This window comes from Plasmodium inui (genome assembly GCF_000524495.1).
Source record: "Plasmodium inui San Antonio 1 unplaced genomic scaffold supercont1.3, whole genome shotgun sequence".
NCBI classification, from domain to species: Eukaryota; Apicomplexa; class Aconoidasida; order Haemosporida; family Plasmodiidae; genus Plasmodium; species Plasmodium inui.
Genome location: NW_008481837.1, coordinates 350766 through 363998, shown reverse-complemented (window position 1 = coordinate 363998; position 13233 = coordinate 350766). Strand labels below are relative to the sequence as shown.

Here is a 13233-nt window from a genome sequence, read left to right as displayed (position 1 = left end):
AGCCAGTTAAAAGGAAAAAAAAAAGATAAACTGGATTAACCCACTTTGGTTCCCCTTCAATTTTTTATAATTTTATTTTTTTTTATTCGTTTTCAAAATAACATCGACATTTTAAATAAAATTAATTTCCGCATTTGGTAGTTTTTAACACATGTTTTATTTTGCAACCGAAATTTTCCCACTGTTTGGAATCAATTCTTTCAACATATATTTGTTGTGTACTTTGTGGGACTTGTGTTCTTTCAATTTCTTATACTTTTCAAAGCATTTGTTTTCCCCCCTTTTATTTTAAAATTTAAAAGGTTTGTCATTATAACGAAACAGTTCCCCTTTGAACAGATAAATTCTTTTCAATTTTTTTTTTAAAGTTTAAAATGGCCAAAAGATGCTACTTCCCATTTTTGTTCCTTACATATTTTTTTTTGAGCTCAGCTTTGTTGGCCCGTTCCGATGATGGATACGTTTATAGTGAATCAGAATCAAAGTATGTAAGACCCAATTCGAACGATGAACAGAAGCAGGAGCTGCAGAATATGCAGCCCGGAAAATCGCAAGATGGTGTCACCACCACCGTGAATAATGGCCCCTTGTCGAGGCCTCAGTCCTCCTTAAGTGTGAAGGAGGCGGAAGAAGGAGAAGGAGGAAGGAAGTCGAGAGTGAATAGGGCAACATCCCCAGCAGCGGAGGCAGCAGCAAAAATAAATAAAACCAGGGATGGCACAGCAGTCGTTCCACCCAAAGATGGCACAGCAGTCGTCGCACCCAAAGACGGCACAGCAGTCGTCGCACCCAAAGACGGCACAGCAGTCGTTCCACCCAAAGATGGCACAGCAGTCGTTCCACCCAAAGATGGCACAGCAGTCGTCGCACCCAAAGACGGCACAGCAGTCGTCGCACCCAAAGTGTCCATGCTACAAAAGAGTGAGTCCTCGGAAAGCTTAAGGGAAAAATTGGGAACAATGCTCACAGTATTTGGCTTACATCCGTCTAGGTATATCAGCCCCATGAAAGAGTTATTTCATTTGTACAACAGCAACATTGACATCATGAAAGATGATTTCAGTTACGGATCAATATCACTACACATGCAATTTCAGAAGCATACAAATAGTAACGACATTGCTACGGTGAACACCGTGTTCTATGCAAATCATACAGAAGATGACACAAAAAGTGTAGGGGCACAAGGAGACCACCTTATTAATTTAAACGTGGATGAACTGTTAAGACAAAACGAAGGTGTAAATTTCCTTCCTAGGGCTTCGTTTGGAGACAGCGACGGGATTGTTACTTCGGATCAGTCTCTTAATGTGTACCAATCTATTAAGGACAGTCAACTCGACGCCACGAAGCTTTTTATCACTCTAGACAAGGTGGGAGAAGACAGACTTTCCGTTTCAACATTGGACAATTTTCTTGGCGAATGTTTGAAGACTGCACAGGATGCCTTGGCGCAGCCAGGTGCTTCGGATAAGAAGAAGAAGAAAGCAGAAAATTTGCAACGAGCCGGTGAGGTTAGAGGTAGCGAGGCTAGTGGAAGTCAGACCAGTGGAAGCGAGGTCAGTGGAAGCCAGGGCAACAATGGCCAAAAGAAAGCCCGGAAACAAGAAAAGACCAGAAAGGCTTTAATGGATGAATTCAAACAGAGCTTGGTCTCGAAGGACATGGCGGCGTGTAAAAAAGCCGCCAAGCTGCTAATGGCGAATTCGACGATATCTAGTTTGATGTACCTGTTCGTACTAATAGCACTAGGCGTCTACTTATTGTAGGAAGCTGACGCGAAGGGACACTGTGTTGAATGTCGGGTGGCGCATTTGCATGTGCGTTGAGGAACTCTTTCCACTTTGCTAACCCCTTTTTACCCGAGTGGACACTATAGCTGTATAAGCCGCTCGCGCACGAAAATGCCTAAAGCGCATTTCCTTGTTTTTTGAAGCGCCATGCGTGGTAATGTTTTCGCGACGAGAGTTGTTACCCTTCTTCGGGTGCGTTCCCTCTTTTCCCGGAGAGCACCTAACAGGTGCTGAAAAGGAATTATTCCCCAATGGAGGAATAAGTGCGCGACGGCGAGAGGGGCTCCAATGTGAGCCAATACATGTGTGCGTGTGCATACACATACACACTTTGCACAGTTTAATTTGAACCCCTTTTTCACGTTACTGCATTTTGTGCCTATTCTATGTTCGATCCAATTTAATCTTGAAAAAAAATAATTTGTTGCGACTGCTCGCATTTTGTCACAATTAAGTTTTTAAGAAAGAAAAGAAAAAAAAATGAACAACGTGGCATGTGTTGTAAAGTTAGCACAGCACGTGGTACGCAGAATGCTGCGCTGATTAAGCGGGATGGATGCGTGCCTCGTGGAGGTACGCTGTCTTGGCAAACGAATGGGTTCAAACGGGTTGAAGTGGGATATCAGCGGGGTAGAAGTCGGATATGCGCGGAATATGCGCGGGGTATAAATGGGACAGACGCTCGGTCGAAGCGGGACGGCGCATCGGAGCCATCACCACCTGACGTTTTGGGGCAGGAAGTTGCGGCGCCTGCGCACGCGGTTGTGCTCGGAGGGATTCTGGAAGTGAATCTGCATGACGAAAATTTTCTTCTTCTCAAACCACTTGTAGTAAAAGTCATGCGTCTCGTCTATGTCCAAGTTTGGAATTTTAAAAGCAACAGTTTCGTAGGGTTCGGCTGCGAACAACAAGTACTGATATTTTTTGTCTGGAGGTTCGATTTTCTGTTCAAATGATGACATGAAGCGGAACTTGGGTTTGGTGTTTTCTTTAATATTCGGAAAGGACAATTCGAATAGGATGCCGAGTTTATTTCTTTTATTTTTCACTTTGGTGACATCATATCTTGGTTTTCCGATTTTTACAATTTTCTTTGGCTCTGGAGTAGCTTTGTTTAGTAACTTACTGGTGGTCATTTCATTTTTTTCTTTTAGTAATCTCTGGCTCAAATTCATTTGATGCTTTTTCCCCTGCGTATGACATAGGTAGGAGCTTTCATTGTTGTGCAGAGTTAAGCATAATTTACACTCGTACATGCCAACATTATTTTTGAGGATATATGGGTCTTTCGTGATGTCTATATTTTCTAGTGCGAGTTGCTTCAGTCGTTCACGTCTCTCCTGGTTTATGTCCTCCCTCGTCATGGGCATGCCGCTGCCCGTTTTGTGGCCCACTCGGTTTTGGAAGTCCATCTTGGGGGGTAGGCCAACTTGGTTAGGCGAGCTTGGTTAGGCAAGCTTGATTAGGGCAGCTTCTTTAGGCCAGCTTGCTTAGGCCAGATTCGTTATGGCAACTTTGTTATGCCTACTGATTCACACTGCCTGGCTGGCTCCTCCTCAGACAGGATACGGCTTCTTCCAGTGTGGCACCTTTTCCACTTCACCTTGGTAGTCGCAACAGATACGCATTTACGCGAAATGGTGAGGACTCCTCTGGATGGTGAATTCATAAACTCGTCAATCCATTCACGCATAGGTACATGAGAATGCACTGTGACTACCAAGGTGAACTGCCTACAAGTCGCAAGTGCTCCTGAATTTTTGTCCTCTGCCTTTTTTTCCTCCAACGAATATGTGCTACATTGGATTGCCAAGGGAGCAGTAAAAAGAGCATATCATCGCCTATATATATGTACAGTAATCAACAAAAAAAAAAAAAAAACAAACAAATTGCGCGGGGATGCGGGGGGAAAAAAGTTTATCACCGCAGGGAACCCATCACATTTCGCAATTTATTTTTTAACGTATTCTGGTAGCTAATTTGGCCATTAAATTGACATTTTGTCGCTGTGCATTTGTAAAAGTGTTTGCCTTTTTTTTCCTGCTATCGCTGCTGCTACCGATGCTCCTACTGCCGCTAGACCGCCGCCGCCGCTCCTCTGGCTTATTCCCTTCGGGGGATGAACCTTTGGGGCTGCGCCCTCTTATTACTGCGCACGAGTTGGGTGGGATATAAGTGAGCCTCCGAGGTGGAGTTAGCCTTGCAAAGGCATTTATCCGACACTCCACCCCTCAGGAAGAAAGAACTTACAAACAAGTGCACAGAAAAACGTAACCATATCATATCCACGCATGTTTGTACATTTGTGCGTTTGCGCCTGCCCAACTGTGCGCAGTATTTATAAAAAAACCTGCGCTAATAGAAGAGGCATAGAAAACGCCCAAAGGGGGGAAGCGAGCAGAGCTGAAACTTCACCCACTTCGCCACCCGCAGCCGATGAACCGCCAGGCAGATGAGATACCACACCGGTTGTTGACCACACGGGTTGTGCGTCATCCATGCTGTTCGCATCACACATTAGGGGTCTCCCTCCCCCCGAAGGGAAGCAAACTTATCTCTGATTAAACCCAATTTAAGCGAGCCAAGCGGAAACCCCCTTTTTGCACCCCCAATATGTGAGCCCCTTCAGAGGCATAACTGGGAAGCAACCCTTTGAGCGCTCAAGAGGGTTATAATAACAAGTGGGGGAGGGGCACAGAGAAGTCTTAACAGACAATCGCAAACATTTGCAGTATTTTTGGCACAAGTGATCTACGTGGAGGCCCCAAATCTGGTGATGAACCCAGTGGGGACAACATAATTTGTGGAAGCCCATCAAACATGAGCAGCCAAAAAAAAAGGAGAGCGCCAGATGTTTCCCAGACAGAAGAAAGAACATGGTGAAAAATGTAACGCAGAAAAAAGAGGAAAATGAAAACCTTTGCCCTACTACACAAGTTGCAGGTGCACAAATCAGCGCTACAGGAGGATGAACGCGAAGGCGTCGTCTGTTTCTTTTCCCTATGTGTCAGCAATGGCTTTGTTTACGTCGGTTCATCCAACGGGAGGATCTTCCTTTTTAAGAGGAAAGGGCCGTGCTTATTCGAACCCGTCCTCTTTTACAGCGTCATTAGGAGCCAAACGTCTGGAATAGTAACAAAGGTTAGAAGTGGGGAGAGAGGGGTGCCTCCATCAGGTGGGGGAACAACGAAAGGGGGTCAGAACAGCTCAAGTGAAGCTTTTCCCCTCTGCAGCTTCGTTTGTGACCCACTTTGCATCGCCATCGTTCCATTTGAATGATCCTCTTTCCATTCGCATCATTCTCTTTCCATTTCTCTCCTCCCCTTTGTAGATATTTGCCGTGGACCGCCTTCACCTCCTAATTCACGGAACGGATAAGGGGGGCATTTACATCCTGGAAAGTAAGAAGCTAGCCAGGAGAAAATGTTTTTTAAGCACAGAGAGGGAGAAAAAGAAAAGGGTGCGCAGGTTGGTGAGTCCTTTCCATAAAGGGGCCATAACAAGCATAAATTGTGTAGTGGAGGAGGATCTGAGGTGCAGGCGGGGAAGGAGCTTCTCGGGAGGAAGGAGATGCTCCAGAGGAAGTAGCGGCGGAAGTTGCGAGGGAGAAACCTTGTACGTCTTCGTGGGAGACCAGCAGGGCATTCTGTCCTGCATCGTTTTAAAGAAAAAAGGGTCGAGGGTAAGAAGCGAGGCGAATATTCTCCTCATCGATAAGACAAACGGGCCAATCGGCCACGTAGAAATTGAGCGAGACATAATTTTGGTCACCTGCGAAAGGGTTAACGTCATTATGAATGTAGAAGATGTGATTGACAGGAAGGTTAACTTTTGCACCATTGGGAAAAAAGAAAACAGGAGTTATTATCGGTCTGTATTTTGCAACTCCAAGGGGAGGAAGGGGGGCTGCCCGTTTATTTTGAGTTTGAGGAAAAATGGGCGTGTGTGGCTAAGCCATGGGGAAAGGGTGATAAACACGCTGGTTTTTTACTACTCATCTGTTTATTTTTTTTACTTGTTTTTTAAGGCGGGGGTTACCGCCGAAGTTAGCATCGAAGTCAGCGACGTGGATAGCGACTTGGTGAGTGATGGCATCCGCCGTGGAGATCGTCCAGACGGTGGTGGAACCCCCCTCCCATTCCACTTGTACGTAAAGCAGCTCATTAAAAACGTCCACTTCACAACTCTGTTAAAGAAAATTTTAACAAAATTTAAAAATTTCCTCCTGCCGCTAAGACCGAATGCAAATGTATGTTACAAGATAGACAAGGATCACTTCCTCCTCTTTGAGTTGGCGAACCCGTTCCGGTCCTTCCCGAGTGGCTCCCCAGATGCCTGCGCCGGTAAGCTGCCAAGAAATGACGACGAGGAGGAAAATCTCGCCCACTTGAGAAAAGATATAGACTTGATAAGAAGTTTCATCGAAAAGGAGATGCAAAAAGGGATGGAAAATGGAAGGGAAGACGGAAAGGAAGACAAAGAGGAAGACGAAGCCAGTGGGGAGAAAACAAAATGCCTATCATTCCTAATGCACCATTTGGACGATGCGGAAAATATTTTGCGGAGAATTAAAAGCAAGAAAATAATGGTGATTAATATTAGAAGCATCGAAATAGAGGAGATGGTGGACCTCCATGTGGGTTCCCTGCCCTGGGGATGCAACGAGAGGGGAGAGCAAGAGCGACCAGGGGAAACCCATTGCACAAGTAACAAGAGTAACAATAAGTTGGGCAAACAAGAAGGGGAAGGAACACAGGGGAAGATTCCCTGTGGAGAAGAAAATCTAAGGTTGTCCCCAGAATGCGTTTCCCCGAAAGGAAGAGACCATATGGATAGCCCACCCCCAAATGAATCCCAAAAAGGGAACAAAATAGAAAATAAAACACATCGAAGAATAGATGATCCTTTTTGGAAATATTTCCCCCCAAATCAGATAATCGACTCGGTGAAGTGGAAAAAGAAAATCTTCTTATTATACTTTAATCCGAACATGAGACACGATTTTTACGTTGCGCAAAACATAAGTGATGTTTTTATATCACCATACAATGTGACACCAGGTGGGGGAGTCCACCAGATAGGGGGAGACACATGTGAGGGTAAAGCACAAGAGGGGACAACACATTTCTACCTGTGCGAAGTGCACATTGAGGACAACTTCGAATTGGCAAAATACCTCCCACACGAAATAGAAAAAGTGACCCACTTGGAGGGGTACTCATTCCACATGCTGCTCTTCCATGTGAGTCATTTTTTCGATTACCTGAACGGAAGGAGGGATTCCCTAGATCCAAATTTTCTTTTCCACGTGGAGAAGGACCTCCTACCTGTGGAAGAAGCTCACTGTCTGGACGACCAAATAAGTCAGGTACTATTAAAAAATATAGAAGCTGTAAAAAAGAATATAAAGAATTCACTTTGCGTAACCCAGAGGGTAGAAGCAACTGGGTCGGATTTTATCACTGATAATAATTTTCTACAAGGGGTGGACTTGTTCCGCAGTGTTTATGCTCCTGTTAACCCCGCCTATTTGCATGTCAATGTGAAGAAGGCAAAAAAATTGTACAGCCGTATGAGGAGCGCCGTGGTGAAGTATATGCCCCTTTTCTGCCAGGTTGTTACGTGTGAGGTATTTCCAGACACGCCTTTGAAGGGCCATCTCCCGTGTGTAAACAACTTCGACCTCGCCACGTGTGTAACACTCATTCGAAGTACCCCCCATTTGCTGTTTCAATTTTTGCACTATTTCCACATCTTTGTCTACCTCGAAGTTGTCATTACGAGTTGTATATACAGGGAGAATTACTGCTTCAGAAAATTTCCCCTGTACGTTCCGGAGAGGAGGCTGGGGGGCGGGGAAAATCCGCTTACCCCTCCTTCACATATTGATCGAGAAGTGGAAATCGCGCAGACAGGAACAGTCAATCGGTTAAGAAGTTACGCAGCGGTGCAATTAAAAGGTGCCGATAATGATTTGAAGATGCTCTCTCCCCAGTTTGGGAGAATAACGTCCGTTACAAGCGTCGTTAGGCCAAATGGAGGAGACCGAAGTGGAAGAATAGGATACGATGCCTTTGTTGACGCGGGTGGCGGCTGCTGGAAGAAGAGAAACCATCTCTTCAGAGCAAGGGGAGAAACATACAAAGAAGGCCCCTCATCTGATGGAGGAAACACCTTTGACCTCTTTGACAATCTCCGTTTTGTGGTGAAAGGGTTGTCCAAAAAAGGGGGTGCAATGAGGGAGACACTTTCCGATGGAGTCCCCCTTCCAAGGCACGCAACCCACCTCTCTAAGAAGGAACTTTTCTTCCAATGTAACAGGAGGATAAATCGCCAGGGGACTCTCCGAAACGTGCTTCCATTGCTGCACACGTTGTACCTGTACCGAAGGTGGAAAAGGAGCATCGTGGCGAAAGTTGGTGAGCGGTTTGAGTGGCCAAGGCGGCCCTGCAGGAAAGAAATGGGCGAGAAAGTGAGAAGAAGGGGCCCCCCCCAAATGAATCGCCTTACACGATTGTTCCAAGCAGTAGGGCGAACACAGCGGTCTCCACATGCACACCACGAATATGTGGAGCAAAAGCAGCTCCGGAACAATGGGAAAAATTCCTGCACCCAATTTGAAGAGCGAAAAGGAAGGTCTCCCCAAATTCGAGGTGATGTCCGTGATGAAGGGATCCAACGCCAGCAGATCGAATTGCGTAAAATACTTACCCTCAGGAAGCTTCTAAAAACGTACATGGAAAATGCAAGTTGCAAGAAAGGCATTCTAAAGGACCAAATGACAATACAAGACTTTTTGAAATGCACAGAGAGGTTATATTTTTATCGAAAGGTCACTGAAGGGGTGTACATAATAAACCTCAATGAGTATCGCCAGATTTATGAGTGTCTCTTCCTATATGAATTATTTGTCAAATTATTTGACACAGAAATTGTTCTGTTCCGCTTGCACCCTAATTGTAAGGTCAAGATGGAAGTGAGGAGTAAGGACGATCGTGGGAGGGGTATCCTTTGGAGAACGTCCTTACGTGAGGGGGATCAGCAAGAGGAGGAGAATCACCAGAAGGAAGAGAAACACCAACATGGCATGGTTAACATCGTGGGAAATAAACAAATGCAATTTTTCCAAAAATGGAATGAACACATCATACGGAATGACATCCTGCTGATGGATATTCTCTTCGGGTTTTACTACAACTCGGAGGGCAGCTCAGACGCAAATTTGAAGTCGTTCGTGAGGAAGTTCTCCAATTTTGGTTACCTAGCTGAGTATGTCAGTTATGTGAGGGGGGAAGGAGCCAAGGGGGGAGAAGCAAAGGGGGGTGAAGCCAAGGGGAAAGAAGCCAAGGGGGCGATGAAAGGAGTGGGCGGCCACGTTCCAAATGGGACTTCCTTCTTGTTCAGCTTCGATGAAGCGGCGAGGAAGAGGAGCGAAGTCGACATGTACGCCAAGTGTGCTGTGGACAACCCCCACGGGGGGGGCCTCTCCCGGGCTTACATCGTTGAGAAGCGGTTAGACGGGTCACGAACCCAACGAAGCGGATCCACCCAAGAGGTAGCATCCCCCCCACATGGCAAGCCATCTTGTGAACAGAATTGTTTCCATCTGCCAGATAACGTCGAGGCAAAAAGAGGAGGGAGAAACCATCTGAAGAAAGCGAAAAGGGAGGAATACCGTCTCCATGTGGAGACCTTCCTGAGGGCATACACCCATCTAGAGAAGAAGCACCGATGTACAAGACGTCAGCGGGGTGTGAACGTATTCCTTTTTTTTAAAAATATTGATGTGTACAATTTCGTGAGAGTCGTTTATCTGTTGTGCAGGGAGAGATACCACCATGAGCTCCCTTTATGCGCAGGGAGGGAGGGAAGACATCCAAATGGGGATCCATTAAGAAAGAAGAAACCTATTTGGAACTCGCGCGAGGTGTCTGCGCATATTGGCCACATTGTCCACAGGCATGAAGAATCAAGTGGGTTAAAAAAGGTGAGCAGTGCCTTTCGCGCGTTTGTGAAAGATTTGATGGTGGGAGAAGGGACAGATGAGCCACACCTAGAGATACTTAACCAACGCAGCGTCGAATTGTGTCTGCAGTATGTACGCCATCTTATAAAAGGGCAAACGACTTGCAGACATTCGCCAGGAAGGAAGAAGAAAATGTCCCTTCTGGTGTGTAAGCTGGCGCACCTGCTCCGCATGCTGAATTGGAGAAGGGCGTTATCTTCCCTTTTAGATTTATACAGGAGTCTCTCTTGCGAAGTTTTTTTTTTCACTCTCCTTTGGGAAAGGCATTGTACTGAATTGGGAGGAAGGGCTGCCCATCTCCTCCACAGGGACTTTTCTACAGTGCTAAAGAAGAATCGAAGTTACGAAGACGTTGTTATGCATATGCTGCTGCACATCGGAAGAAACAGTGGGTATTATTTCAGCATTATGATCATGACAATTCTGAAGTATTTTTTTGAGGATTATTTTTTTTTAAAAAATGTATGTATAAGTTTGGAGGACGTTATAACAAGAAGGTATTCTTCATTATTTTTGTGTTTCTTCAAAAATGGAATGTTCAAGAGGGAATGCATCTTTTCTCCAAATTTGTTCCAGTCGTTTCACACAAGTGACAGTTTTTTTTTTTCTGGCCATTCCTTTGTTAAGTACGTTTTTAAACGTTGCTATACATATATGAATTTTCAGAGCGGCAATTTTTTAACTGTGTTAAATAATTTGCTATATGACCATCTTTTGAAATTGTTTCATTTTTTTCAAGTAAACTGTTCGTCTTCTTTGCATGTGCATTTCTGTTTTTTTCTGTTAATATCTTATTTCTATGTTGGATATTATGCGCCTGTGTACCCTCTTTTGCGCTTCTTTTGGGATACATTTTGTGCCCTTTTGCCGAAATTGCAAATTTTAAATTGCAAGGAAGGGGAGTCACAGAGTTGTGTGTTAAGGGAGGGACGAGAAGAAAAAGAAGAAGAAGAAGAGGAAGAAGAAGAACAAAAACAACAAGAAGAAGAGGCCCCTCCGACGGGCCATAAAAAGGATACCAAATTTTCCACTCAAAGGAAGCGCCAGAAGGATGTCATCCCCTCGGAGGAAAGTCTACTGCATAGCATTGATTACCTCGCCAATTTCTTTTTCGAGATGTTAATTAAATTCCTGTGGGAAGTAAATCACAAGGTTTGCAGCAAGGACGTCGATCTGGTTATTCATAACATCCGTAAGAACGAAGAAGTGTACTTAAAAGCATCCGAATTTGTGAACAACTTTTATGGGTCATGCGCCCTCGTGTGCAGCAGGTGTGGTGAAAACGGGCTAGGCGAAACCTTTCACAAGCAGGGCTCAGTTACATGCAGAAGAAAAAATATCAGCGTACAGATTTATGACCGACGCGGTAGGGCTCATACCCTTGTGGAAATGCTTAACTCCTTTTTTGGGGTGCTCTGTTGTTTGCAGACGATCAAACTTAGCCTTAAGAAGCGGCGCGCCGTTTTTCTTCGTACCAATAGGCACTACAGGAAATATCTTCTGGGCATAATTTGCGGGCTGTTTGGGGGAAGGGCGGAGGGGAGCGGTGCAGGAGGCAGCGAAGAACGCGGCGAAGGATGTCGTTGCAGCCCGCCAAGTGGACCGAGCACAAATGGCACCTCCCGCGAGCGTCCCCATTTCCAACTGGATCGCTTGGCACAGAGGGAACGCTCCCTAAGTGTCCTCACCTGCGCGCTCTGCATCGCCCACTTCGTCAGTCACTTCAAACACATCAAAGGAGAGCTCATCAGGAAATTCATCTTCATGCTTGACTACTTTTTGGCGAACCACGACTCCCCGAACTTTGAGCAACAACACTGGGGATACACACCCCAGAAGAATATACACCAAATTTACAAAACGATCATAACAAACTTGCCCACAAGGGTGTTACCGGTTAAGTGAGAGGAAGAGACGAGACACGTTTGTTTTGTTTGCAGCATCGTGGGATGGTTCCACAATTCCAGCGCGTTGCACTTGGCTCCCCCAGTCGAAGCTCCTCGCGGTTAAGAAGTCACGCCGTTACGCAGTTAAGTGGCCACTCCACTTGGCCGCTTCGCTGCCTCACCGCTTCGTCGCCCCACCCCCGGTGCCACATTTTTTTTTTTTTTGGCCACTTCCCACTCCAAGGTGTAATTGCGCTCGTCCCCCTTTTTTCTCAATCCTCATTCGAAACGTTATACTATTTGTTTTGCCATTTTTATGAAAATTTATTTCTTAAAAAAAAATTTTTTAGTGTTCACATGCCATGCGTGATACACATGAAGGAGTTTTTTTTTGTGTACATAAAAAAAAAAAAAAAAAAAAAAAAACATTAACATGGAGGAAAAAAAAAACATTAAAATGGAGGAAAAATAGAAAACACTAAAATGGAGGGAAAAAAAAAACATTAAAATGAAGAGATAAGAGAAACATCAAAATGGAAACCAAACCATCTTAAGATGAAAACAAACGCGCAGAGAGGCCAATAACACGGACAATATGCGCGTCGAACTGGCGTGAGGAAAACCATTTAAGCACTCATCACTTCGCCCAGAACAGGCGCAAAAAGGCAGATTTCTCTATGCCTTCTTCAGAGTAGTACAATTTGCCGCTGTTCATTCCTTCGTCTGTAGTGCCCCTCCGAGGAGGTCCACTAACTGTCCGTCCGTGTACCCTCTGCACACACGGCATTACCAACACCAGCGCCTCCATCTCATGCTGCTATTAGTACGAGTAGCAAAACGAGACCAAGCATCCTCAGTCTGCCAAGTGGTAATAACTCCCCCTCCATTGCACACACGTACAAACACACATAGCCACGCACAAAACATGTACTACCCCCCTCCTTATAGCCACACATGATGGGAAATAAAATTTCAGAAAATAAACAAAGGCAAATTATTATGTATAAAAATATAAAAAGTAAAATTAAAAAAAAACACAACCTCGATGTTCGAAGGAACATTTACATTTCTCTACTTAAGGAGAAAGAACTTAGCAATGTCCACTCGGAAATATTTGAAGCCTACAAGGCACAGGAAGAGAGTGATTGTGGTGGGGTGGAGGAGAATGGGGGCCCTGCGGAGAGGAGCAGCCGGGGGAGAGACGGAACGTACGTTAAAGTAAATTTCAAAAAAGGGGAATCGCACACACATGCGGGAGGCACCCATGTGAGTAGAAAATGTGCCGACCTAGGAGGAAGACGCGAAGAAGGGAAACCCACGACGTCGAAAAGGAGGCAGCACCATCGGTATGGCGACCATGAGGATAGCCACGGGGAGAGTCGTACTCGACGACGAAGTGGGCACCGAAGTGACAGACGTAGTGACAAACGAAGTGAACTACAAAGTGACCGAAGAAGTGATTCCCCAAATGAGAAAAGACACTTTGAGCTGGACTACGGCTTCTTCTTCACCGTGGAGGAAAGATCCA

The 13233-nt window shown here is 45.3% G+C and overlaps 4 protein-coding genes across 4 annotated transcripts in view; 3 read left to right on the top strand and 1 right to left on the bottom strand.

Annotated features, from left to right (window-relative positions):
- Positions 1-374: 374 nt before the first annotated feature.
- On the top strand, positions 375-1769 carry C922_00911 (hypothetical protein; the record flags this gene model as incomplete). The annotated part of the gene is made up of 1 exon (XM_008816523.1): positions 375-1769. One exon carries the CDS (start codon positions 375-377, stop codon positions 1767-1769), a length of 1395 nt encoding a protein of 464 aa, XP_008814745.1.
- A 737-nt stretch (positions 1770-2506) lies between these two features.
- Positions 2507-3205, bottom strand: C922_00910 (hypothetical protein; the record flags this gene model as incomplete). The annotated part of the gene is made up of 1 exon (XM_008816522.1): positions 2507-3205. One exon carries the CDS (start codon positions 3203-3205, stop codon positions 2507-2509), a length of 699 nt encoding a protein of 232 aa, XP_008814744.1.
- Positions 3206-4703: 1498 nt separating this feature from the next.
- Positions 4704-11724, top strand: C922_00909 (hypothetical protein; the record flags this gene model as incomplete). The annotated part of the gene is made up of 2 exons (XM_008816521.1): positions 4704-4934; positions 5125-11724. The coding sequence occupies 2 exons, from the start codon at positions 4704-4706 to the stop codon at positions 11722-11724; spliced, it is 6831 nt and encodes a 2276-aa protein (XP_008814743.1).
- Positions 11725-12659: 935 nt separating this feature from the next.
- Positions 12660-13233, top strand: part of C922_00908 (hypothetical protein) — a gene marked incomplete at both ends in the record, with an annotated part of 2404 nt that continues 1830 nt past the window's right edge. The window contains one exon of the mRNA XM_008816520.1: positions 12660-13217. Within this exon, the coding sequence (XP_008814742.1) occupies positions 12660-13217 (558 nt within the window). The remainder of the gene's footprint in view (positions 13218-13233) is intronic.